This window comes from Acyrthosiphon pisum, chromosome A1 (assembly GCF_005508785.2).
Source record: "Acyrthosiphon pisum isolate AL4f chromosome A1, pea_aphid_22Mar2018_4r6ur, whole genome shotgun sequence".
NCBI lineage: Eukaryota > Metazoa > Arthropoda > Insecta > Hemiptera > Aphididae > Acyrthosiphon > Acyrthosiphon pisum.
In genome coordinates, this window is record NC_042494.1 from 51,367,000 (window position 1) to 51,394,538 (window position 27,539).

General features: G+C 28.7%; 2 protein-coding genes across 2 annotated transcripts in view; both read left to right on the top strand.

The window, feature by feature from the left end:
* Window positions 1-4: 4 nt before the first annotated feature.
* Window positions 5-23,381, top strand: LOC100166426 (fatty acid synthase). Its single transcript, XM_008188808.3, has 25 exons — window positions 5-122; window positions 4,605-4,831; window positions 4,927-5,079; window positions 9,211-9,384; window positions 9,884-10,323; window positions 10,381-10,809; window positions 10,872-11,009; window positions 11,092-11,322; window positions 11,412-12,136; window positions 12,197-12,458; window positions 13,720-14,080; window positions 14,156-14,335; window positions 14,620-14,771; window positions 14,834-15,001; window positions 15,111-15,395; window positions 15,474-15,676; window positions 19,011-19,548; window positions 19,604-19,783; window positions 19,847-20,045; window positions 20,110-20,436; window positions 20,498-20,745; window positions 21,492-22,475; window positions 22,534-22,794; window positions 22,857-23,102; window positions 23,185-23,381. The coding sequence occupies exons 2-25, from the start codon at window positions 4,615-4,617 to the stop codon at window positions 23,296-23,298; spliced, it is 7,215 nt and encodes a 2,404-aa protein (XP_008187030.1). The 5' UTR covers window positions 5-122; window positions 4,605-4,614; the 3' UTR covers window positions 23,299-23,381.
* Window positions 23,382-26,715: 3,334 nt separating this feature from the next.
* LOC100167104 (bromodomain-containing protein 7) overlaps window positions 26,716-27,539 on the top strand; it is a 12,314-nt gene continuing 11,490 nt past the window's right edge. The window contains exon 1 of the mRNA XM_016807655.1: window positions 26,716-26,739. Within this exon, the coding sequence (XP_016663144.1) occupies window positions 26,716-26,739 (24 nt within the window). The remainder of the gene's footprint in view (window positions 26,740-27,539) is intronic.

The window sequence follows — 27,539 nt, forward strand, 5'->3', positions numbered from 1 at the left end:
TCACCCTGAACTGAGTACGTTTGTCATTGTGTTGCCGAGAACCTTCTCGGTACAACTTCAGTAACCGTTGGATCAGTTTCGATTAAGGACATTTTATTTATTTATCATTTTATCATTAAACGGTAAGTTACTTATAATAGTTACTTGTTATTTTTATTTCCTCATACCTAGTATTAATATTTTCTTATTTATAAAAACACGTTAGTATGTGTTTTAATGGTCAAACTTGTGTACAAATTTAAAAGTAATTTGATTTATTATTTTATTCTCATCAGTTTTTAATTCTTAAGTTATTTTTATTGTTTTTATTTTTTCCTCAAGTAATTATTTACGAATAATTGATAAACCTTTAAGTTAATTAAAAATATTCTAAATTAATTTTATAAAAATTAAAACTAAAATTATTTTATTGTTTTACTTTAATTTGTATAAAAATGGAATAATTAATATTTGTTATTTACATATCTATACAGAGTTAAAATATGATACATTTTATGTACTGAACAAACAAAACTATATAAAATACAAATTTTACAATAAAAACCATTTATTGTACTTAGGATAATTTTACTACATTATAATACTATAAGATTGTATTAAAATATATACTTTTATTTCATAATAATTATTGACTTGATTATATTCTGTTAATTCAATTTATTTATTTTTACTTTGTATTAAGAGGACTCATACGCGCATATGTCATCCCCGTCTTATAAACTTACAACATAGCAAACTTGTCTTCAGTAGAACTAATTTTGAGTTATAAGCTAAAACATTATATGAATATTTTACAATTTTACAATACTTTAGTTTTAAATGAGCATATTTTGAATTGGAATATTTTAAATACTCATCAATTATTTAAAGATTGAATCAGTGCCGTAGCCAGGGGGTGGCACTTGGGGGCACGTGCTCCCCCCAAACATTTTTTTAGCTTGTCTTATATTATATTATATGTTTGATAAAAATTAAAAGTTAAGGCTGTCGAAGTGAATCATTTTGAAGGGTTTGGATTTAGGAAATATTATACATCCGTCGTTAGTACTATATCTGTGTGTGTAGTAACTGATCATTAGTGTGTGCGAGTTCTCCGAACGCTTTAAGTAATTTAAGATAAACGACAGCTAAGATTCTTGAACCCCAGTAAAGTACATACTTGAGTCACGTCACTATATTTTGTGATAAAAAAATGTTCAACTTACATGTGCCACAAAACTCCCAAAAAGTGGAAGACAAATTCACCCAGCACCAAAAGCCCTTTTGGCTATTTTAATTTTGAAAACATATATTTGAATTCCTTAATCTCTTTTCTAGATTATGTATGAAATGGATTTATAATCTGTAGTATTGTTTAATTAGTATTATAGTACCAGAGTAATTTTCTTTCTTTTTCAAATTCACTTTTACTTTTGAACCACTAAAAAAAAAATCACTTCCAACAAAACACACAAAAAGCGGAGAAATTGTTATGTTTTTTTTCGAAATTAAAATTGGATTTTTGGAAGTATATTTTTTTCCGCTTATTAATCTAATTGCACGAAAAAACTACCAGCTTTCAACAGTCCTAATATAGTCTTGTTTTTTTGTTAGTAAATTTTAATAATATTCGAACCAAAAATGGAATGTTTTGTTTATAACACATTTTGATATAATGATAATAATATTGATGAATACATTAACCAATGGTTTACAATAATATTAATACATTGTTATATTTAAATGTAGGTACCATACTTGTTAACATAAATATAATATAGTCATAAAACGAGTAGTAGATACACTTTATGAACGAAGGAGTCATAATTAGATATTCTAGCATTTTAAAGGCTAGAGAAAAAAATTAAGTGCCCCCCCCCCCCCCAAAAAAAAAAAAATTGATTGAACTGAATTGAATTATCATAAAAAAAAACCGACAGGCAATCTACAAACACATATACTTTACCTCTAAGTATGATACTAGATCAATTCACACAAGTAGTTCTATTGAATGCAAATTTACTATGTTGGACATCTGTAAGGCAGACAACACATGTAGATGTGATGATGACATCCTTGTAATAATTATTAAAAAAGTACATAGGTAGGTACAGACTTTTCTGAATTAAATACAAATCATTAAAAAAGTAAAAGGAATTTATACTCAACTTATACTCAAAAACTTTGGTTTTTACTAAAAATATTTAAGAATTATATTTTTTATAATAATGACTTGTGGGTTGTGACGACTATGATAATCTAACTGACACTAATCTATAGTGTCTTACCTAAAAATTTGAGTTTCTGGATAGGTAATCAATATAATTTTTTTGAGACCTGCCTACTTTATTTAATAACGTGAAAAAAATGTTAATTTTAGTAAATAAGACCATGTCAAAAGAATCCCTAACTAAACTTTATCAGTAAAAATAGACAATCTATATTATTTCTTAAGTTTATTTAAAAATAATATACAATACTTAGATATTAATGAATGAGGGATTGTAAATTAGAATAATGATGTAATTTATTTCGGTAAATTAAAATAGCATAAAAGTAGGTATAATATTGTACATTCGTATCTAATATTCTCTCCAAATTATTAAATAACATACAAATTAAATCTATGGAAAGTGTGGATTATATTAAATTTATTAGAGTACAATGTTATTTTAAAATCAACTTTCGATTTCTATATTAATTTAAAAATATTAATTAGAATAGACATATCAACATGTTTGGTAGGTACTATAATTGCCTATATAGATACCTATAGAATAAATAAATACTTGGTCAGTCGACAGACACTATTTAATTTGGAGAATGCAGGTATGAGATTGGATATCCCGATTCATTTAGTATTTTAATCGCCCAATATAAGTATATCGAGTATCAACTATATAAACATGTATTTATACAATTAATGATCAGATGGAAATCACTAAAAAAATATATTTAATTCAACTTAAGGCGCAATGCGTGTCACCTTTATTTTAAGATAAGAGCTGAACGCAATGCGACGGACTACATCCGTGTACAATGTATATTTCGCACCCATGTGCTAGAGCAGGGTTCGGCAATTAGTTTCCAAGGGGATCCGGATAATTTGACAAAAAATGTTAGGGGCCTAGAAAATCTTTTTCTTTTTTGCTTAGTAAGTTATTTTGGGTCTACACAAAGATGAATAATTAAAAAAAAAAATCGGTATTTAAGTAAAATATTTTTGACGACCCCGGGCCGCCTATCGCCAAACACCATCCCCGCCCTAGAGTCTAGAATCTAGATAGAACAGATCACACAACAAGATAATTATAATTTATTGTAATTCAATTTATTCTGTATTTATGTGGATAGATCCTTACGGCTTATTCCAGGCTATTCGAGTAAAACTATTTAGAATTAGGTTCAATTAAGTTCATTGATTTCATGTTTTTTTAAACGATTTTATAATTATGTAGCTACACCGTATACATAATAATATTATAGGAAAATAATAAAACATACCTAATAAAATGCATTAATATACCTATCATACAATAATTTTTTTAATGTAAGTAGATACTTAATATTAAAAGGACTTGATAGGTAATTACCTAATTTTATTGTTACTCCTAATTATTTTATATCTATGACCTGCCTATTAAATTTTTGAAATGTAGATATAGGCTATCATTACGTAGGTACCTAGGTACACGATATAATTAATATATGTTCCTAATGGTTAAAGTCAAACTTTTATTTATTTTTTAACTATTTAGACAGTCGTATTTTTGGTAACGATATACACAACAATTAACAAATAATATTATAAATATAACATTTTGGAATACTAATTTCCTAATTTCTATAATGATTCTATTATTTCATAAATTCTATCTTAATGAAGTAGTAAGTACCTATTAAAAATAGATAGTTCATAAACACTCAAGTGCCAGGACGTGCCTAGATATACATATAGGTAATAATATTAATAATTACCTAATAAATACTTAATAAGAATAAAAGTTAATAGATAGGCGTATTACCCATACAACTATGCAAGTATGAAATTAATTTTATTCCTCATTGTTTTTGATTTGGTATTGATACCATTATTCACCACACTTCTTGTCATCAATACATACCTACTAGGAATTTTCATAACATCTGGCGATCTGAGTATTCCTTTAATTTATTATTGGACGTGTATTATATATTTTTTTAAATTTTCATAACAATATTACTCAGAACCCATCGCACTGTATATATTCATCTATAATTATTCCGTAAGAAAATACATTTTCCTATTTAAATAATTTCAATGCATATTGTTATGGTTTCAATAATATCGTTCGTATCTATATATACAAGCCGTCCATAGTAAAACATAAATTATTCGTTCGTCGATGAGATGATCTACGACCTTAAGACCTTTAACGACTATATACGACCCTATACAAATAATTAGGTATATGTTTGTGATCGTACGATATGCAAATCAATGGCACATCCTGTGATCTATTAGTTTAATGAATAAACATGTGTTTTAACATCGAACAAATGTTTTTTCTCAGTACTTATATTCATTATGTTTTCGGTGTATCAGGTGCTAACTACTGCTAATGACAATAATTCCGTAATTTTAGGTGAACCAATATGTCGCGACAACAAGCTATTGAGCTTAAGATTAAAACAGATAGGGAGATAGCGTTGAGGGCAGGCCGCCGTTTGGTAAAATGTGATCCAGGTGATGAAATCGTTATATCGGGGTTTTCTGGATCTTTTCCAAACTCTGACGGTCTTCCAGATTTCGCCGACAATCTTTTCAATAAAGTGGACTTAATATCTGACGATAACAGAAGATGGACTATTGGTAATAAATTGAATATTGTTTACGTTATGAATTACCTATGATTAAATATTATACCTAATATTGTTGATTTATCTTATACCTATATATTATTTTAGAACACCCGGAAATACCACAGCGAACTGGAAAACTGAATCAAGTAAATAAGTTCGACGCAGCATTTTTTGGGGTTCATTACAAACAAGCCCATACTATGGATCCTATGTGTCGAATAATTTTGGAAAAATCATATGAGGCAATTGTGGACTCAGGTAACAAGCTTACAAACTCAATATAATTCGATCTTATTTATAAAATTTAAAACAGATTGGTAGGTATTTGTGGATCTTTTTTATCATGGAGTATCTCTTTTGTTGAAGAGCGTCAGCAAATCGTAGCTTACAAAGAGAATTGATCTATTTCAATACGTGTTACATCGAGATTTCTTCAGAGGTCCCATTTAGCAAAAATATTATTTCTTATTTTTATTAATGACATTCATTTCCAAAACTGCTCTAAATTAATGTTTGCTGATGATACAAAAATATTCCGTACAGTTAATAATCAAGTCTAAGCTGGCTTACTTCAAATTGATTTAATCCTTCCATACCCCTACTCGTAGCACCTGGTCTAAAAATACATTTTATTCAGTCTTGTAAAGAATACTTTTATTTTGTATTCAGAATACGTATTCGAATAGTTCTTGAAAAATATATTCAGAATACATATTCGAATACTATCAGAATACTTTTTTTCACAACTAGTTTTTGTCAGTTTTTGAATGATTGGAAATTAACATTTATTAATTAATAATTAAACATACAACGTAATCATAAGTTATTTATACATTTTGCCCACATATGACACACGCGGCCGATACGGGCCATACGGGATACAAGTACTTATATAAAACATTGGTGTTTATAAAAGTAATTATATCATGGGCCAATATTATATTTCGTTTAAAGAATAAAATTAATGTTCATGATTTATAATATGTCTTGTCACAAATTTAAAACTATTTTTCTAGATCGAAAAAAGTATTTTTTTGATGAATAAAAAATACAAATATAAGTATTCAGAATACGTATTTGAATACTTTTTAAAAAAAGTATTTAAAATGGTATTCGAATACAAAAAAAGTATTCAAATACTTTTATTCGAATACTTTACAAGACTGATTTTATTTAACCAAAAAAGTAACTAATTATTCAAGCAACACCCCCTCAACAGTATTATAAAAACTATAGGTAAATGAGTTGAACATAGATCTATTCATATTATCACCAAACTCTTTTAAAATGGTATTGTAATACCATGTATACTAGTAAATTCATAGCTATAAGTTGGTATATACTATAAATTGTAGGTAGGTATATTGTATTTCGTGGTTTTTTCTTTTTAAATATTATTATTGAACGATTTTTATTATATAGTGTATATAATTGGGCCTGGCTTGCTTAAGACTTAAATAGTTAAATAAATAAATAAATAAACAGGTATACAGTCGAATATAATATTTCAAATCAACCATAATTTGAAACTTGGTTATTCGAAATGAATACTTGATCCCTTGAAAATCTGCTAGTAATTCGGAGAAAAACAATGCATTTAGTCATTTAGATATAATATATATTTTTTATTATATACCTTCACTCAGTACCTAATTTGAAATAAAATTTAAGCCGAACAAGCCGCAAACTGCACGTGACAAATTTAAGTTATTACCATCAAACTATATTGGTGATTTAAAATGGTTTCACCATGATTAAGCGTTTAAAATGTACACTTTTATCATTCATAATTAACTATTATAAACAAAGCACGTTTTTTTAACACTATCAAAAATATTATCATACATTAGGTATTGTTATTATCGTATATTATTTCTTAATTTATTATTGTATCTTCCAAGTGAACATTTCAGATCTATAATATATCTAAAACACGTCTAATTGATGTATAAATCACGGACTAAAATATATCTTAGTCCGTGGTATAAATGTATTTGCATAGAATCTATGGATTAAAATAAAAAAAATATATGTTTATAACATATTTAAGGAAGGTCTAATTGAGACCTCGTTTCTAGACGTCTAAAATACGTATACCTATGTAAATATTATAAAATAGTTTTCTATAAGATGTGTAAATGCATACCTATCAGCCAGAACGTAATATATCATAACATCGAATTATTTTTTTTTTTTTTTAATGGTACATAAAAATATTAAAATATTTACTGATATTAGTATATTACACACTTATATATTAGTTAAATATCAATAATATAATTTGGAAATGAGAAAATACTAGATACACTACTGAGTGACTGCAGTATGATGACCACCGCGGCGTAATCATACACGGCACAATACGTATATTTTAAAAGATTGCATAATATATTTGCTTTTTCAAATAGTTTGTTAGGAAAAAAAACATATGCATATATAAGTGAATTTCCAGTTACCTTAATCAAAAATCATCCTTGACAGTTGATAGTACATACTACATAAGTTTCAAACAAATACCTACTACAAAAAACACTATTACAAAATTAACTGCACCTGACTATATTAATATAAATTAAGCTTTTAAAGAAACTTAAAACATTTTTTTTCTTTCAAACAAATAATAATTATACTTGCAACTCACAAATTAGGTATTATTTATATTTTAAAATGAACGGACCTTATTTAAGTAATTTAATGGTTAATATACAATTATATTTTGATTTTGTTACATTTCCCCTCTTTTTTATTGATCCTGATTGGCGCTAACTACAGATCAATTTTAACTTTTGTTACAAATTTGTTTTCCGTTTATTTTAGATGCCTAAACAGGGATATACCTATAAATTATAAAATAAAAACTAAGTTTCTTTTTAAAAATGTATTTCTAGGTATCTAATTAATAATTATACAACAGTAAAATTTAATTATTTTAATATTATTTATAAATATTAAATAGTGATAAACTATTTAACAGGCAACAGGTCCAGCCAAGTAGCCGTTTAAACACTATACGAAGTATATACACTATACGAATATAAATTATACGTATATAAATAATCTACAGAAATATCTTAAATTCGAATTAATTTTGTTGAACCTAATAAATGTTTAAAAATATATCCTATAGACTCACGAGACAACCACGTAGATATACCTATAATATACCTAAGATCTCGACGTCTTATAGACACTATAATAACTATAAGTGTTTACTGGGTTATGATATTTTATATTATGAGGTGAAAACCTGAAAGTATATGCTGTACAATGTACATATGTCGTAGGTATAAACTAAAGTCAGGAATTTTACTAAATGCCTAGGCAAATTGTCAAAGAATTTAATTTTTATGAGATTTTACTATCTGCTAAGGTAAGTTTACCTAAATGCCTATTTCAATAAATTAAAAATGGAACGTTTTATATTATTTTAAAGTTTAAACTATATTATCTTATTAATTATCTACAATATATTAATATGTAAAATACGTATATGAAATATTTATAATTGTATGTCCTTAGATAGGTAGGTAGGTTTGAAACATAAATTATAAAAAAAGTGTAGGTTAATACGAATTAGTAATTAGGTATGGTACTATGGTGGTACGAATATAAAAAATACTAAAAAGTTATATTATAGTTAGAATTTTTGTTAGTTTTTAGTTACTATACTTGTTGTTAGGTACATATTATTGTTTGGTGGCACTTTCTGGAACATTTAGCATTTTTTTTAAACACAATCACCAATAGACTAATATTCTAAATCTAACAATATAAAAATAAAACTTCTATAAGTCTTTACCTCTAGTTCCGTTGTGCGAACATTTTTATCTTTATTGATCGCTCAAAGACAAACTTGTATTTATACATGAAGGTGCATGGCCAAGGTTTTATCAAATGTCACTGTCAAGCAGGAAAGCGACAATGTCAAACAGGCGTCAGTGTTTTTATTTAAAAATATTTTATACGTTTCAGATAATAACATGTAACAACAAATATAGTAACTAAAAATTAACAAAAATTTCTAATATTCTAATATAACTTTTATTCATTTTTTATACTCGTACTACTATACTTAATTAGTAATTACCTTTACTTACCTATTTATAATTCATGTTTCACAACAATGGTACCTATAAGGACACGAAATTATAAATATTTTACATTATAATAATAGCATATTTAAACATGACATATTTATAAGATTACGATATTTTTAAAAGGTAAAAGTCAAGTGATTTCGAAATTAAATTAAATTAAATCAGAATTTAATAACAATGAACCAAACTCTAAGATTCTGAGTTATTAAAAACACAAAAAAAATAAATTTCAATAATAGTTTAAATTTTAAAATGAAACATTGTTTTATTATTTTATTATTTGTTATTTTAGGCAACTCTCCGAAGTCATTAAAAGGATCGAAAACAGGAGTGTTTGTTGGAGCATGCTTCAGTGAGTCAGAAAAAACTTGGTTTTATGAAAAACTTCAAGTTAATGGATTTGGACTTACTGGTTGTGCTCGAGCTATGCTAGCTAATAGGATATCTTATTGGTTAGGTGTAAATGGTGAGTACTATTATTTTTTTTAAGCATACTTAAGAGGGCGTTGGATTCGCAAAGTAGCATGTATTTGTTGTCTCCATTTTACAAACGTATAGCATAATAATATCAATGTTATATACGATCAGCAGAACCAATTTAAAGTTGTTAGCTTTAATACCAAAGTGAATTAGGTAGTAATTTAATCAATTATAAAACTTATAGTTAAGCATAATATCTAATGAGTCTCGTAGATCTTGTATTGATTTTTTAATTTTAAAATGAGCTATAGTAAATAATTTATATAGAAAGGTAGTTATATGTAAAATATTACAATTTTAAAATGATCATAATTCTCTTTAAAATATAAATTTCAATGGCATCTTACGATATGCCCTAGATAAACTCCTTACCAAACATGCGGTTCTCTTAATATAATATAATTATTAATTAAGTAAATATGACATGACTGCAATATGTATTTTATATAATTAAAACAAAACTATAATTATCTTAATCCTTATAGGTCCTAGCTATTCAGTAGATTCTGCTTGTTCTTCAAGTTTATATGCATTGGAACACGCTTATAAGGCGATTCGAGATGGACACTGTGATTCTGCACTTGTTGGAGGATGTAACTTGTGTCTCCATCCATACGTATCTCTGCAATTTGCGCGTTTGGGTGTACTTTGTGCGGATGGTCGGTGTAAATCTTTTGACGAAGCAGCGAATGGGTATGTTAGATCAGAAGCAGTTTGTGTTCTGTACTTACAAAAAGCGAAAAATGCTAAACGAGTTTATGCAAAAGTTGTGCATGCTAAAACAAACTGTGATGGGTATAAAGAGCAAGGAATAACTTATCCTTCGGGACCATTACAACAAAGATTATTAGAAGAGTTTTACGAAGAGTGTGAAATAAAGCCAAGCGATTTAGCTTGGATAGAAGCACATGGAACAGGAACTAAAGTACGTACACATTTAATATTTAATTTATGAATTAATATTAATATTAATTATACATAGGTTGGTGATCCAGAAGAAGTGAAAGCGCTAGAAAATGTGTTTTGTCCTGGCCGTACAACACCATTATTGATTGGTTCTGTGAAATCTAACATTGGTCACTCAGAACCTGCCTCCGGTTTATGTTCTGTAGCTAAAGTTATCATAGCGATGGAATCTGGTTTTATACCTCCAAATATAAATTTTAACACTCCACGAGAGGACATTACAGCATTTTATAACGGTCGTATAAATGTGGTGGCTGATAAGACACCTTGGAATGGTGGTTTAGTTGGTATTAATTCATTTGGGTTTGGTGGTGCTAATTGTCACGTATTACTTAATTGGAACAATAAAAGTAAAATTAACAACGGGCTTCCCGAAGACGATTTACCTAGATTAGTTGTAGCATCTGGTAGAACTGAAGAAGCTGTAACCACTATATTAAACGATGTAAGTCATATAAAAATATTTAGTTGATATTTTTCGATGTATGATTTTATTTTACATTCCAGTTCTTGTCAAGATCATTGGATAAAGAATATGTGCGTTTACTACAAGATGTTCAAGCAGAGCAGATTCCTGGGCATATTTACAGAGGATATACTATCATAAAAAAAGATTGCAAAGCAAACCAATCAATGGATTTACAAGTAAATAACTGAATATGTCATATTATATGTATATATATTTTTAATGTTTTAAAAATGATTAATCATAAGTATATTTATTTAGTATTATTCCGGCGAATCACGTTCTGTATGTTTCGTGTTTTCTGGAATGGGTTCTCAGTGGACTGGCATGGGTACATCATTGATGCAATTACCAATTTTCAATGAATCAATTTCGAAGAGTCATAGTATTTTAAAAGAATTTGGAATTGATTTAGTAAAAATAATTACTAGTACTGATGCTAATATATTAAACAATACAGTTAACTCGTTTGTGGGAATTGCAGCCATGCAAGTAAATATTTAATTTTTATGCTTTTAAACATTTTTTATTCAATTTAGAAATATATAATACCTTTATAATTTTTATAAAATGTAATTTAGATTGCATTGTTTGATGTGTTGGTTGCTATTGGAATTACTCCAGATATTATTATTGGACATTCAATCGGGGAATTAGTGTGTGCTTATGCTGATGGCTGTTTAACATCTGAACAGACTATAAAAGTTGCTTATTACTATGGTTTAGCTACATTAAATTCAAAAATTCCTTTAGGTGCAATGGCGTTTGTTGGTATTGGATATAATCAAATTAAAGACTTACTTCCAACAAATGTTGTAGTGGCTTGGCATAACTCGCCAGATAGCTGTGCTATATCTGGTTTAAAAGAATCTGTTGAACAGTTTGTTCTGAAATTAAAATCAAAAGATATTTCAACACAAATGATAAATGTACTAAATACTCCATATCATTCAACATCAATTAAAAAAGCAATCCCATCATTATTAGAGTACCTGAAAAATATTATAACAAATCCTAAATTACGGTCAGGAAAATGGTTAAGTACATCAGTACCAGAAGAAAAATGGGGTGAAGATAAAGCTAAATATTGTTCTGCCGAATATTGTGCAAATAGTTTACTAAATAGTGTATTATTTGATGAAACATTTGAACATGTGCCAAAGGGGTCTGTATTAATTGAATTAGCTCCGCATGGTGTTCTCCAAGATGTATTGAACCGATCACACAAAACAAATATAACCAATGTAGATTTAGCTTCTAGGAATTATAAAGATGGAATTGATTATCTACTGTCAGCTTTTGGAAAGTAAGAATAATTTTAATATTTTTTTTTATAATATGCTATAACTATTTCCATTTTATTAAGAATATTTGAAGCTGGTCTCAATCCAAAAATCAGTAATCTTTACCCGGATATCGAGTTTCCGGTTAGCCGAGGTACTCCAATGATTGCACCTTTAGTACGATGGGAACATTCAGAAGATTGGTACGTGACAATGTATCGTGTTCAAGATAAAATTAAATCTGGAGAACGAAATATTTCGATTTCGTTAAAAGATGAAGAACATGAGTATTTATCTGGTCACGTGATTGATGGTAGAAATTTATTCCCAGCAACCGGATATTTGGTAAATTTTTTTAATTATATTATTTATTATTTATAAGTTGGTAATCACTTTTTATAATTTCTTTTTTTATGATTGTGCTTGCCTGCTATTTTAAAAAGTTTAAATATAATTGGAATTAGGTACAATTGGTAATAGTTTAGTTTCTTGTAATAAAGAGCTTTTAAATAATTAAATTAAATACTCTAAAATCATTAAACAAGTTTATTGTAGGATATAACATAGGGAGTTCTAGGGGGTCTTTAGTTCTTTGTTATGTTATGATAGGTCATGCCTCATAAATCATAGACTTTTTTAAAAGTGAACCAAATAGACTAAATACTTTTAATGATATATTGTTTTTCGGGTTGGCAAAAGAAAACTTTCATTTTCATATTCATATTTCTATACATTAGTCAATAATCATATACGCACATAGTAGGTACACATAAACGATAAACAATATAATTAATAAGGAAAGCAAATAAATTATGTTATCTTTTAAAAATTACGTATTGCGCCGTGTTTAATTACACCATGGTCATTATACTACACACCCAGTAGTGTATCTAGGATTTTTTCAAGGGGGGGATATAGGTACAATTTTTAATACTATACACATATTATATTCATGTTGTATTATGTTAACATTTTTGTCTCCTTTAGGGGGGGGGGGGGTGATATGACCCACATATCACCCCCATAAATACGCCACTGCTATCATTATGTCAAGTGTCGACACGTTACATAGAAAGTTCATTATTAAGAGGACGCTACATCCGCACGTGTTGTCTCCGTCTTACAAAATATGTAAAAAATTGCAAAAACTGTTTTGCGTGGGTAAGAACCACTCGGGCTGTAGTCTAAGTTTAGCTATCAAATGTTTACACTATAAAGAGGAGAACATTCGTTGTACAACTTTGCTTTTATTTTTTCGATATCAATATCAGATATCAGTAGTGAATAACTTATTTTTTAGATCTGATATCAAAAAATAAAAACGACGTTGAACAGTAAATGTTGTCCTCTTTATAGTGTTAAAATTTGGTTGCTTAGCTTGGACTACAGCCCTAGTGATTCTCACCCGCCAAAAACCGTTTTTTCAATGTTTTATATTTGTTAGACGGAGACAACACATGCGGGTGTAGCATCCTCTTTAAATGTACTCTTAAAATAAATAATAAACTAACATACATTTTTCTCAAACATATTTTTAAAGTTTTCTTTCATCAGTCTAAAATTAATATTTTGTTGGTTCATGCTTATTTTTGAATTAATTTAACAGGTAATGGCATGGGAAACACTTGCTTTGATGCGAGGAGAACTATACTCTGAAGTACCAGTTGTATTTGAGAATGTTCGTTTCCAAAGGGCAACAAATATTCCAAAAGATGGAAATGTAGAATTTATTGTAATGGTACAAAAAGGCAGTGGTACGTTTGAGGTCGTTGAAAGTGGGGCGCCTGTTGTTACTGGTCGTTTGTACATTCCTACCGATGCCAACTACGAGATGATTGACATGCCTCCACATCCAGACGAACCAAGTGATACAGATTTAAATATAAAGGATATTTACAAAGAATTAAGACTCCGAGGTTATAATTATAAAGGAATGTTTAGAAGTTTAAATAGAGTAAATCTTGATGGTGAGCTTAAATAACAATATCGAGTTGTTTTTCATATTTCTTAATGGTTTGGTTTTTTTTTTTGTTTTTTCATAGCGACTGTTGGAAGAGTTGGTTGGTTTAATAATTGGGTTGCATTCATGGACAATATGTTACAAATACAAATATTAAAAGAAGATACAAGAGCCCTTTTTGTGCCTACTTCATTACAGAAACTTTTTATAAATGTGAAAAAACACGCCACAATCTTACAAACTCTCCCGGAAGATAAACCGGGTAATTAATTTACCTATTACTAATAATATGTAAGTGACCAACTTTTAATCATATATTTTATACACCGGAGTATATCACGTTTCGTCAACAATTGGTTTTCTCCACTCTCGTTAATTCAGGTCTAAAATAATTAATATGTATACATCATATTATTATATACTTATTACCTATACAATATTTTATGGATGGATATTAGATTGTAATATTGTATATTTTTCTAAATAAAATAAAATAACAAACATATATTATATCCCCTAATAATAAGTTCGTTATTGAATTTTCAGAGTTCCCTGTTTACGTGTACCCAGAAATAGATCTTATTCAATCTGGCGGTGTAGAAATTCGAGGACTTCACGCAAATGTAATTGCTAAAAGGAAGCCTTTAGCTGATCCAGTGATAGAGAAATATACATTTGTTCCAAACATTATTGAAACGGTAAAACAAAATAAACTATTAAGAAATCGCAGTTAATATTTGAAACTATATTATATTTTTAGGATTATACACTGGAACAAATAGTGCGCATTTCTTTGCATTTAGTAATTGAAAACCTCATGGACATTAAAGTAAAAACTGTAGAAATTTTAAATAAAACTTTTAACCCGGATGTACAAATTCTTAGCCCTATCATACTTGATGTCTTAGCTGATCTACCACTCATACAGGTTTTAAATTATATTTATTTCCATACATTTATATTTATAACTTTAGGTACATATTTAATATTCTAGTAACTATACATGTATGTATGAATATTTATATATATCTTTCTAGCCCGAAGTATCTATTCTATCTGATGGGACTCACCCTCAATTGAAGGAAATAGGATCCAATATAACAGTGGAAGATAAAAAATTATCTTCAGATCAATCGGTATTATTGACTGTGGGATCAGGAGTTCTACAAGATTCTGTCTTACTGGAACAAGTTTTTGCGACTCTTAAACCAGGTGGATTTTTATTGACACGTGAGAAATTAAATGTTGAATACTCACAAGGTTCTGTAGAAGTGTGTCTAGATGCTTCCTTAGAACAGGAACGATTAATGCTTGTTAGAAAGGTATAAAAAATAATTATTTACATAGTTACTTGTTATTAATATAAACAATATAATTTGATATTGTAAAAACTGTTATAGCCTTTGGAGCAAAACATTGTCCCAATCGTTGTTAAAATATCGAGCACTGAATTTTCGTGGTTACCTGTATTACAAAAACTATTGAAAGCCGATGATGCATCTGTAAGCCAAAAAATTGTTCTTGTCGGTGAAAAAGATCCTAAAAATGGTATAGTTGGACTATTAAATTGCATCAGAAAAGAACCAGGTGGTGACAGAGTTAGGTATGTAATATTTTTATATATATAATATTAAATTCAATAATCTTTTATGATTAAATAATAAAAATAATACTCATTTTTATTATTTAGAATGTTTGCTTCTCGCATATTAAATTAAAATGATAAACGTTTCCACAAAAAGTGTAACTTTCCATTTTCCATAGTTATCCTTACTCGTTTCCGCCTTAAAGTGTACCTTACCAGTTACCGTTTTCCCCCAATACACGATTTCACCTAATAAGATAAGTATTTACCGCGTTTTCACCAACACAAATTCTATACCATTAATGTATATGTACATGGATTAAATTTTTTTTTAAATTTACAATAATGTTTGTTTTGGATATCCTATGTATTTTTAATATTTTTCAACTACCTACTGGCCTTGTATTACATTTTCAAGCTTTTTGAACCAACGAATACAATTCTATTGACATTTATAGAAAAAAAATTGAAAAAATTGAAAACTGAAAATGTCCGTAAACAGCTCAAAATTTGTCAAAATAGTATGGTGTATAGAAAATTAAAATATAAACATTCAGTGAAATTTTCATGTATCTACAATTTTTCGTTTTTGAATTACAACAAAATAAGAATATCGCTTCAAGATAAATCGAGTAAATATCCAATGTAATAAAAATATGAACTTCAAACGCTCATAACAATTTGATTTGACTTTCTTGAAGACATTTTTTTTGTGATTAAGATAGACAAACTTTAAGGACTCTTGTATTACACTTTAAAACTCTATATTTAAACAGAAAAATATTTATGAATATCTGACTCAATATAATTTAGGTATACAATTTCATGATTTTTATATATTTTGTCAAGATTAGAACTTTAAATGCTTATAAAAAAAAACTGTGACTATGGACTTTTAATATTTTTCAAATGGTATTGTAATAATATATTAGGCGCCTTGTATTAAATGTTCAAGCTTTTTTACCCAACAAATAAAATGTTATTGACAATTATAGAAAAAAAACTAAAAAAACTGAAAATTGATTATCTCCATAAACAGCTCAAAACAAGTCAAAATATTTTGAATATTTTATGGTGTATAGAAAATGCTAATATAAATATTCATTGAAAATTGCATGTATCTACGGTCATTAGTTTTAGAGTTATGATAAAAACCAAAATTAATTTTGTCAAAAACTGATTTTGCGTAAAAATTTCCGTTTTTCCTTAATTTTGCTTTTGTTTTTCCCTGTGGCCTGCGCTTTTGAAAACTATTAGGCATTTTAAATGTTAACCTCCCGAATGCACCAACTAGATACACTTTCCCTTCGAATAAGATACTGTTGAATAAAATTGAAGCAGTTTTACTACCACAAACGGAGATGACAAACACAAAAATAAAAAATAAATTAAAAAAAACACTCTTCAATACATCATTGTTTAATCAATACATTCATCGCTCCGCTCAGAATCTAAAACAATCCAGTTAAAAAAAATGTCGTTCTGGCCTTGCGGGTACTTTTTCTTTTATGTGCCTCCTCCGCATCTTGTATTCTCTAGTAAGTCAGTTTTTTACATTTTATTTATTTATTCATAACAAATTTAAAAAAAAAACAATATTACATAATAAATTACAACGTCTTTAGTTTTCTTATTATCCGGTACTATACTAATATTTTATCAGAATACTAACAACATATTATGCTCAACATATTCCGTTTGAGGAAAAAATATCGATTTCAATAATGAGAGACCTTTTGGACAACATTTTTTAATGACAGAGGTCTGACAGTCTGAGAGTGCCTTATCTTATCATGTAAATCTTATAATAAAAATAATTTTTAAATATATAAAAAGTAGGCAATCTGGTAACCGCTCCGGCACAGCTGGACAGCTGGTATCAAGTGTATCTCGTCTTTGAGTTGGTCACTGAAATGGATTTGTTGATATTCAATGGTAAATCATCCCATACGTAAAACGACTCTGTCTTTCGTTTGTACTACTAAGTATAATTGATATACATTATACCTACGTATACTATATACTGTGTATAACCGGACTATTTGACAAATATAGCAATGTTTGTGATGGAAATTTGTTAAATAGTCCTGTTACACCTTGTACATAAATTATAAAATTTTGCTATTAGTAATATTGTAGGTTGAATTAGTTTTTTCCGAAAACATTACTCTTCTAATAATAGGTATACATTTACATCAAATGCTAATTATTGTTATTAACTTTTGAGCCAATAATCAATATATATATTATATACTGACACCATTAAATTATTTTTAGTTAGAAATGCATAAAAGTTTTTGTTTTCATAGCTTACATTGGACATTTTAATAGAAGATTCCACAATTTTTTTTCTATCTTAAACAAAAAAAAAAAGCTTAGCGAAAGTAACATTTATTTTTTATGAGATTGAGTTTAAAATTTGTAGGATACTGGATTTCCACCGGTTAATTAACGAATTTTCATCTATCGATTTTTAATATTTTGTTGTAATTCAAAAACGAAAAACCGTAAACACTCGAAATGTTCACCAAATGTTAAAATTACCATTTTCCATGGATGTTAAAATTTTCAAACTATTTTGAATTTTGTTGGGCTATTTATAGGCATTAGAAATTTTTTAAATTTTGTATATTATTTCCCAGATAGAAATTCATAAAAGTTTTTCTTTTCATAGCTAACATTAATAATTTTGATAGAAGATTTTTAACAAGAAGATTTTTCTACCACTGTCAAAAAAATAAGTTCACTGGAAAGTTATGCTACTTATAGCCATGTGATATTTTTATTTTTATAATTTTTTTTTTTTTAAATATTAAATTTGGTTGTTTATTCAAGTATGCTAGGATGACAAATTCTCCGCTCTGAATCGTTTTACGCATGCAATAATTTATCATTGAATTGGAATATAACACATTCATTACAATGACATGCTTGAAAATTACTGTACAGCAGAACGGTACCCACCTGTTTTATGTTTACCTTATTAAATATTCATTTAAGATGATTATTTTTGATTCTTTATTATATACCTACCTTTTTTAATTTGGTCTCTACAGGTCTTAGTGGCCTTACATTATCTCGATATGATAGCATGCATATATATTGACATATAGTTCACTAGAGTATTAAGAAATAAATCTATACAAAACAATGTAATTTAACATAAATCCATAAGCGATAATATATTGTATTGTAGCGCCATTCATCCCTTGAGTACCTACCTACTTAGTTCGCGCTGTCACGTGTAAAATATCCATTTCCTGATATCATATTGACTTAATATTAAACCATACTTATATTGATTATGTAATATATTATATGGTATTAATGTTTATTTTATTTTTTATTTTAGATGTGTATTTATAATGGACAAATGTGCACCAATCTTTTCTTTGGACGAACCTTTATATAAGAAACAATTAAACAAAGATTTAATATTAAACGTTTACAAGAATAAAGTTTGGGGATCGTACAGACATTTATTATTAGAACCTCCGTCTTTAATCGAAGTTCAACATAGTTGTGTTAATACCTCAATTCGCGGCGATTTGTCTTCTTTAAAATGGTTTCAGGGATCCATTGTTCCATTTACAAAACCACCAGCTGAATCGGATTTAGTGCATGTTTATTATACTGCTTTGAACTTCAGAGATATTATGTTAGCTACAGCTAAACTAGCTCCTGAAGTTATAGCAAGAGGTCGCATTAATCAAGAAAGTGTAATCGGTTTTGAATATTCCGGTCGGCGCGAGAATGGAGAGAGAATTATGGGAATGATTACGTCACGAGCTTTAACAAATATACTTGTTCATGATAAATATTTGGCATGGAAAGTACCGGATAGTTGGTCATTAGAAGAAGCGGCAACTGTACCAGTAGTTTATGGAACAGTACGATATAGTAACTTATGTTTAAGTGATTTATTAACGTTTTATTTTTATTAAGGTAATATACGCTTTAATTGTCAGTGGTCGAATGAAACGTGGTGATTCAGTACTTATCCACGCCGGAACTGGTGGAGTTGGTCAAGCTGCTATAACTATAGCACTTTATTATGAATGTGAAATTTTCACAACAGTTGGAACGGCAGAAAAAAGGGAGTTTATCAAAACCCATTTTCCACAGGTAAAAAAATTGAAAGAAAAGAACAAATAGTTAGATAATATTTATAATGTGTATTATCTTTAGATCCCTGAAAGCCATATTGGAAATTCAAGAGATTCATCATTTGAGCAAATGATAATGATGGAAACTGATGGAAAAGGTGTTGATATGGTATTGAATTCATTAGCTGAAGAAAAACTTTTAGCTTCAGTCAGATGTTTAGCAACTGGAGGTCGATTTTTAGAAATAGGAAAATTCGATTTAGCAAACAACAGCATGATAGGTTGAGTATTACTTATATTTTATACATTTAATATTTTGATTACACTTACTTACTTTTATTTTAGGTATGGAATTATTTTTAAAAGAAATCAGTTTCCACGGTGTTATGTTGGACACATTGTTTGAAAGTCCAGACGAATGGAAGGAAGTATTCCAACGTCAAGTACAAGAAAATATTGATTCTGGAGCGATAAGGCCATTAGTGCGCACAGTTTTTGAAAGCGATCAGGTAGAACCAGCTTTTAGGTATATGGCTGCAGGTAAACATATTGGTAAAGTATTGATAAAAATCAGAGATGAAGAAGAAGATCGTTTTATTAAACCACGGTCTATAAATGTAAAGGCATACCCAAGAGTGACGTTTGACAAAAATTCATCTTGTATTATTTGCGGTAATTAATATTATATAAAATATATATGGGAGAATTTATACTAAAATGAAATATTGTAAAGGTGGTCTGGGAGGTTTTGGTCTTGAACTGGCTGATTGGATGGTTTTGAGAAATTCGAGAAATATCATTCTTACTACAAGAACAGGTATACGTAATGGATACCAAGCATTGAGAAAACGCGTATGGGAATCTTATGGAGCTAACGTGGTAATTTCAACTGCTGATATTACTACAGAAGAAGGTGTTAAACAATTGCTTAACGAAGCAAACAAGTTGGGACCAGTTTCTACTATTTTTAATCTCGCTGTAGTGAGTATAATAATTATAGGTATCTTAGTAAAAATAAATATTTTAGTTAATAATTAATACATAATATTTACACAAATTAGCAAAGTAAGTAGATAACTACATGAGCTATGATTTTGATATATATAAGGGAATTGTTTGAGTGAGAAACCATATAAAAGTTACACCAGATTTTTATACCTTAATATTTTGTTAGTATTATTAAATTATTTTATATGTAATATCTAATAGCTAATAAGTCATGAAACCAGTGACTTTTACATTACAACGAGGTTCAGGTATGGAGTGCAAGTGTAATAATATATCGTTTATAGAACATTAATCGAACATTTTTTTTTTAATTTAAAGATTAATTTAGTTATTTTATTTGTTTTTTTCAAATTGTGGCATTATTCATACACACATCTATTTTCATATTCTATTAATTTGTATAGTAATATTATGTGTGTACCAATGGCAGACCAATGAGTTGGATAAAATTATAAAATATCTTTAAAATACGTACATGTTATTATATAATTATAAATAAGTTGTAATTTCCATAGGTTGATATAGAATTATAACAATAATTACAATATTTTAGATCTAAATGCTTTAGGCAAGATTTATTTCTTACGTTTTAATAAAAAAATAAAAATTTTAATTCAATGAATTCTTTGTTTTTATATTTATTTTAAAATTAAAATTAAAATGTACTGTTTTCAACTTATTTTATTACGTTATAAATTATTTTTACTGTTCTTGTTTAGGTTTTAAAAGATGCTTTATTTGAAAATCAAACAGAAGAAGATTTTAAAGCATCATTTGGACCAAAAGCTATTGCAACGTCATTGCTCGATAAATATTCTAGAACAATGTGTCCGGAGTTGAAACATTTTGTAATTTTTTCGAGCGTAAGCTGTGGTCGTGGTAACGCTGGACAAACTAACTATGGCATGTCAAATTCAGTAATGGAAAGAATATGTGAAATTCGTCATTCGGAAGGATTGCCTGCTTTGGCTGTTGAATGGGGAGCTGTTGGTGAAGTGGGTCTTGTGGCTGATATGGCTGAAGACAATCAAGAGGTAGTAATTGGTGGTACTTTACAACAAAAAATCGGCAATTGCTTAGAAATATTGGATGATTTATTGACTCAGAAAAATAACCCTATTGTCTCGAGCATGGTAGTTGCTGAGAAACGTGCATCTAGTAGTAATGCAGGCACTATTGTTGATACTGTAATTAACATACTTGGTCTTAGGGATTTAAAAACAATTAGTTTACATTCAACCTTGGCAGAATTGGGTATGGATTCAATGATGGCTGTTGAAATAAAGCAGACATTGGAAAGACAATTTGAAGTATTTTTAACGCCTCAAGACATCAGAAGTATGACATTTGCAAAATTGCAAGAAATCGGATCTTCGGATGATAAAGAAAAGAAAGCCGATGTTGACTCGAAGTCAATTGTTCAAGTGCCTGATGTAGGATTGGGTTATCTTATTCGAGCTATAGGAGAAGAATCGTCTGCTTATAATTCTGTTATGCGTATCCCATCTTTATGTGAAGATGGTTCTGTAGTCGAACAACCTACTACCAAACTAAACACATTATTCGTTATACCCGGCCTTGAAGGTATTTCATCAATGTTGGAACCTTTATCCAGAAATTTAAATATGCAAGTCTTATGTTTACAATATGACATTTTGGGCACTGCATCTACTATTGAAGAAATGGCTGCTACTCATTATACAGTAAATAAAAGTTTTAACTATAATTTTAGCTTTCAGACTCAAATGTATTTGATTGCAGTTAATCCAAGAACGATTGTCAGCTGATCAAGAGTTTTCAATTGTCGGCTATTCATTTGGTGGACTTATTGCCATTGAGGTTTTAAAAATGCTGGAAAAAAATAACCGTACAGGTAAACTGTGGTTGATTGATAGTGCTCCACAATTTTTGAAAATGACCACTGAATTGGCAATTCGTGGTGATAAGGCACAAGACCAAGAAATTCAAGTTCAACTAATACTAAGGTTCCTCGATTTAGTTTGGCCTCACAATAAAACTAAAGTAAGTTAAATAATTTTTTTTACGTAAATAGTATAGAAACATTTTGTGTTTGTTTGTTTCAGATTACGACTGAACTGTACCAAATAAATTCATGGGATGAACGTTTAAATTATTTCATTGAACAAGTCCCTGATGATGTTATATACAGTAAAATCTATCAAAAACAATTATTAAACTGTGCTTATATTAAGTTGAAGGCACTCATTAATTATGATGGAAAACCTAACGGTAGCTTAAAAACTCGTACTTTGTTAATACGCCCCACCGAACAAGTTTTACCAATATCCGAAGATTATGGACTCTCGGAGGTAATTTCGATATTAAATAACTATTATAAAATCATAAAATCAATATAATCGTTTTTTTTTTGTTTTTTTTTTATGTCAATAGTATTTTAATTCAGCAGTCATGGTACATTTTGTTGAAGGAAATCATTATTCAATATTAGAAAACAAAAAAGTTGCTGAACTTATTTCGCAGTCCTCGTCATTCAAAGATTTATAGATAGTTTTTATTTGAGAACTGTATTCAATCAATTTATTTATTTAAATAATAAAAAAAACCTAATATTATATGAACTAAAATAAGTTTTTAGCATCATTTTTAGTAATTTTATTTTCTTATTTGCATTGATCCTACAAAGTAGTTGTTAGATCCAATAAATTTCCAATTCATAATTATTTTTTTCTTAAGAGGCTGTCAGCGCACTATTTGTTTTTTCTCTCTGGCTCACACGCAACATAGACAAAATGCATTTACTCAAAATCATTTTTTCTATGTGTTTAATTAATCTTAGAGTAATGTCACCCATGACAAAAAAGATAGAGAATAATATTTTTGAGGGAATGACATATCGATTTGTCTAAATATTGTCTCAAAACAATTTAAACATCATTTAATTTATAACATTTTTTTATTTATTTTGAAAGTTGAATACAAAGTCAAATAATAATAAAATATAAAATCAATATGCGATTCCCTCAAAATTACGAATTGAGATAACAATAATTGTTTTATTATGATTATTTTTATGTTATGTTTTTGGCCCTGATACTTACAACATTTTAGATTCTGAGTGGAACGATTATTATTATTATATTCGTGTAAGCAACCACATTTTGTTGGTTGTTTGGTGTTGCAGAAATTCTGGTGTGCACCTTTAGCGTGAGCTTCAGGTTTTCTGCGTGCATGGTGGTAGATCTTTAGCCGTTTTAAACGTTGCCCAGGGTACACTACGAGGAAACGATCTACCGATGTACCCTGGAACGATGAATGTACCTATTGATTTTACAATGATGTGTGTTTTTTTTTTTATTATTTTTTTTTTTGTGTCTGTCGTCACGGTTTGGGGCAGTAAAACTACTTCGATTTTCTTTACTAGTATCTTGTTCGATGGGAAAGCGAATCTAATTGGTGCATTCGGGAGGTAAAAATTTAAATTCCCAATAGTTTTCAAAAGTGCCGGAAAAAACAACATAAAAATTAAGGGAAAAAAGGAATTTTTACACAAAAAAGGGATTCAGACAAAATCGATATTGGTACAATTGGTATAACTCTAAAACAAATAAACGGATATACATGAAATTTTCACTGATTGTTTATATTCGCATTTTCTATACACGATAAAACTTTCAAAATATTTTGATTTGTTTTGAACTGTTTACGGACATTTTTAGTTTCCAATTTTATTAGTTTTTTTTCTATGGATGTCAGTAAAACTTTATTAATTGTTGGATAAAAAAGCTTGAAAATTTAATTCAAGACTCCTAATATATTATTACAAAGGAAGATGAAAAAAATAAAAAATCCATAGTAACCATTTTTTTTTTATAAGCATTTACAGTTCAAATTTATCAAATATAAAATGTATTAATTATTTTGTAGTTAAAAGTTTATAACATTTTCAACTTTTATAGCTAAGGATTGAAAATTTAAAACAAGGTTCCACGTAAATAGGTTAGGTATTTATAAATTACTTTATTCACAATAATATCATAAAATATACTTAGTAATATCATAGGCTGACTGACCGATTTTGCTCAGAATCATTTTTCTTATACATACTAGTACAGTGATAGTATATCATTGAATTTAAATTTAACACCATCCATTACAGTGACCCACTTGTAACCTACTGTACAGTATAGATCGGGCCACCAAATATAAGAGTATGAATAATCTCAATTTTAATGTAATAACTAATAATATAATTTTGTTAAACATAGTAAGTATACAATATTTTATTATGTTTAATTTTAAAAAATTGTAACGGGTTACATGGAATATCTTCGCGGGCCATGGGTTGGCCCTTGGACTTTGACATCACTGCAGGTTTAGACATTAGACCAATGAATACGATTATTATGTTACCATATAGCAACGATAAAAAACGTATCCCCAAAATCTAAATATAATTTTTTTTTAATGCAACATTCCTAATTTCCTCATAAGTTATTCTAATCTAATCTCTAAGACCCTAACAATAATTTAAATAAAAATGAATTTTATGAGCGTTTGAAGTTAAAATATTTACAACATTTATACGCCATACTCCATAATATGTAAAATAACTATTTTTCCTCGATTAATTTTTTCAAAAATGTTTATTTTAACTAGGAAACGGATTGAAAACAGTTTTTAAATCGATGTTAATGATACTTACATTTTTACAAGGAAGTACCTAGCTTATTTTGGCGCCTAAAACTGCGCTATACTATTTATTTAAATAGCGTTATATACGTTGACGGGAAAAAACTTGGAAAATGTTACTTTTTTCGAACATAGATGTAGGCGACATACCTGTTGATGGTTTATTTTGTAAAATTTTACTTTTCATGAATTTTTTGGTGGAAGGATTTTCGAGCAAACTTCAAAACTAAGCTAAATAGTTTACATGGCCATCGAGTAACAATTTTGCCAAAAAAAATTTTCAAAAATATTTGTTTTAACTAGGATAGGGGTTGAAACCAGTTTTTAATTCGATGTTAATGTTACTTATATCCTAATAAGGAAGGAGCTTATTTTGGCGCCTAATAAACTGCGCTATACTATTTATTTAAATGGCATTCTATACGTTGACGGGAAAAAAAATTTGTAAAAAGCTATTTTTTTTCAAACATAGTTGTAGGCAACATACCAGTTGATTGAAATTTTACTTTTAGTGAATTTTGTTGTGGTTAGACTTCCGAGTGAACTTCAAAACTATAAGGTAGATAGTTTACGGAGCCGTCGAGAAACAATTTTGCCAAAACAATTTTCAAAAATTGTTCTAACAAGAAAAGGGATTGAAAAAAGTTTTTAAATCGATGTTAATGTTACTGAATTTTTCACAAGGAAGTATAGCCTATTTTTGCGCCCAAAACTGTGCGTCTGTGCTATACTGTTTATTTAAATGGCGTTCTGTACGTTGATGGGAAAAAAATTTGGAAAATGTTACTTTTTTTCAAACATAGGTGTAAACGACATACCTGTTGATGGTTTTTTTTGTAAGATTTTACTTTTCGTAAATTTTGTGGTGGAAGGATGTCCAAGAAAACTTCAAAATTAAACTAGATATTTTACGGAGCCGTCGAGTAACAATTTTGCTAAAAAATATTTGTTTTAACTTGGAAAGGGATCCTAAGGTATCCTATAGTAACCTAATTTAACTGACATAAAAAAAAATCATATGAATCTGTGGTATCACCGGTATCAAAAATGAAACACGGTAAAACCTATTATACGTCTTACCTTCGTACGCTCTACCTAAGCTAATGACTGTCTCTAGAATAAATTCAGATTAGCACTGTTAACCTTTGAGGCACGATGGTATGCGTTTGTCGATTCGTTCCCTAAATTGGAATGACTATTAGGATCCCACAACCAGAGCACTGTTCAGTTTGCAATAAACCTCATTGACTACCTATAGGTATGTGTGTCTGCATGAGCACTGTTCCAATATTAAAGGTAAGAACGAAGAAGACTTTAAAATAATATTCAACTCGGGTTTTAATGGATGGAAACACTTTTATAAAATTAAAACAAACATAAATAAAATAATTAGCAAATTCAGATTGCCTGGTCCGTACTATGATCGACGTTTCACACGCTCGATCGTCGTACCTGCGTCCTCGCCGAATCACTCAGCGACAACGGGACTGACCTCGCCTGCGCGTATACGGCGGTATATATGGCGGTGTTATAAAGTAAAATATTATTGCTGCCTCAGCACATCTTGCTTCAATCGCCTGACCTATATTAATATCTAGATTGCTAAATTGATTTCTACATGTAATATTTATACATTAAATGATATTACAGTGATGACTGTCAATAATGACTGTACAATACCTATACGACAATACTAAAATGTATTATAATAATTTAGATAATAACTTAGATTTTTCGCCAACTGAATTTATAATTATGTCATAATCTATTCGAATTAAGATTTAAGACAGTATGTTAATTTTTCAACTAATGAAGAAAAAATTGTAAAAAAATTGTATTGTTATTATACAGGCCATTACATACTTTTAAATTTCATATTGCACACTTAGCATGCAGGGACTACACAAAGTGTAGTCCCTGCTCACCAGGAACACTATAATACTATATTATATTACTATAATCAGTGGCATAGCCAGGGGTTAGGTTAGGTACCCCCCCCCCACCATTGACATTTTCCCTCCTAATAAATATATTGTTTATAGGGTTCGGGACTGCTTGTAAGTTATAAATTTGTCTTTCTGAAATGGTGAAATTGA

Excerpts from the sequence above, each read along its gene's own strand:
- LOC100166426 (XM_008188808.3), top strand. The coding sequence starts at position 4,615 with ATGTCGCGACAACAAGCTATTGAGCTTAAGATTAAAACAGATAGGGAG. Across the intron at positions 14,081-14,155 it reads AAATAGAGTAAATCTTGATG|CGACTGTTGGAAGAGTTGGT; the intron begins GTGAGCTTAAAT and ends GTTTTTTCATAG. Across the intron at positions 20,046-20,109 it reads AGCAAACAACAGCATGATAG|GTATGGAATTATTTTTAAAA; the intron begins GTTGAGTATTAC and ends CTTTTATTTTAG.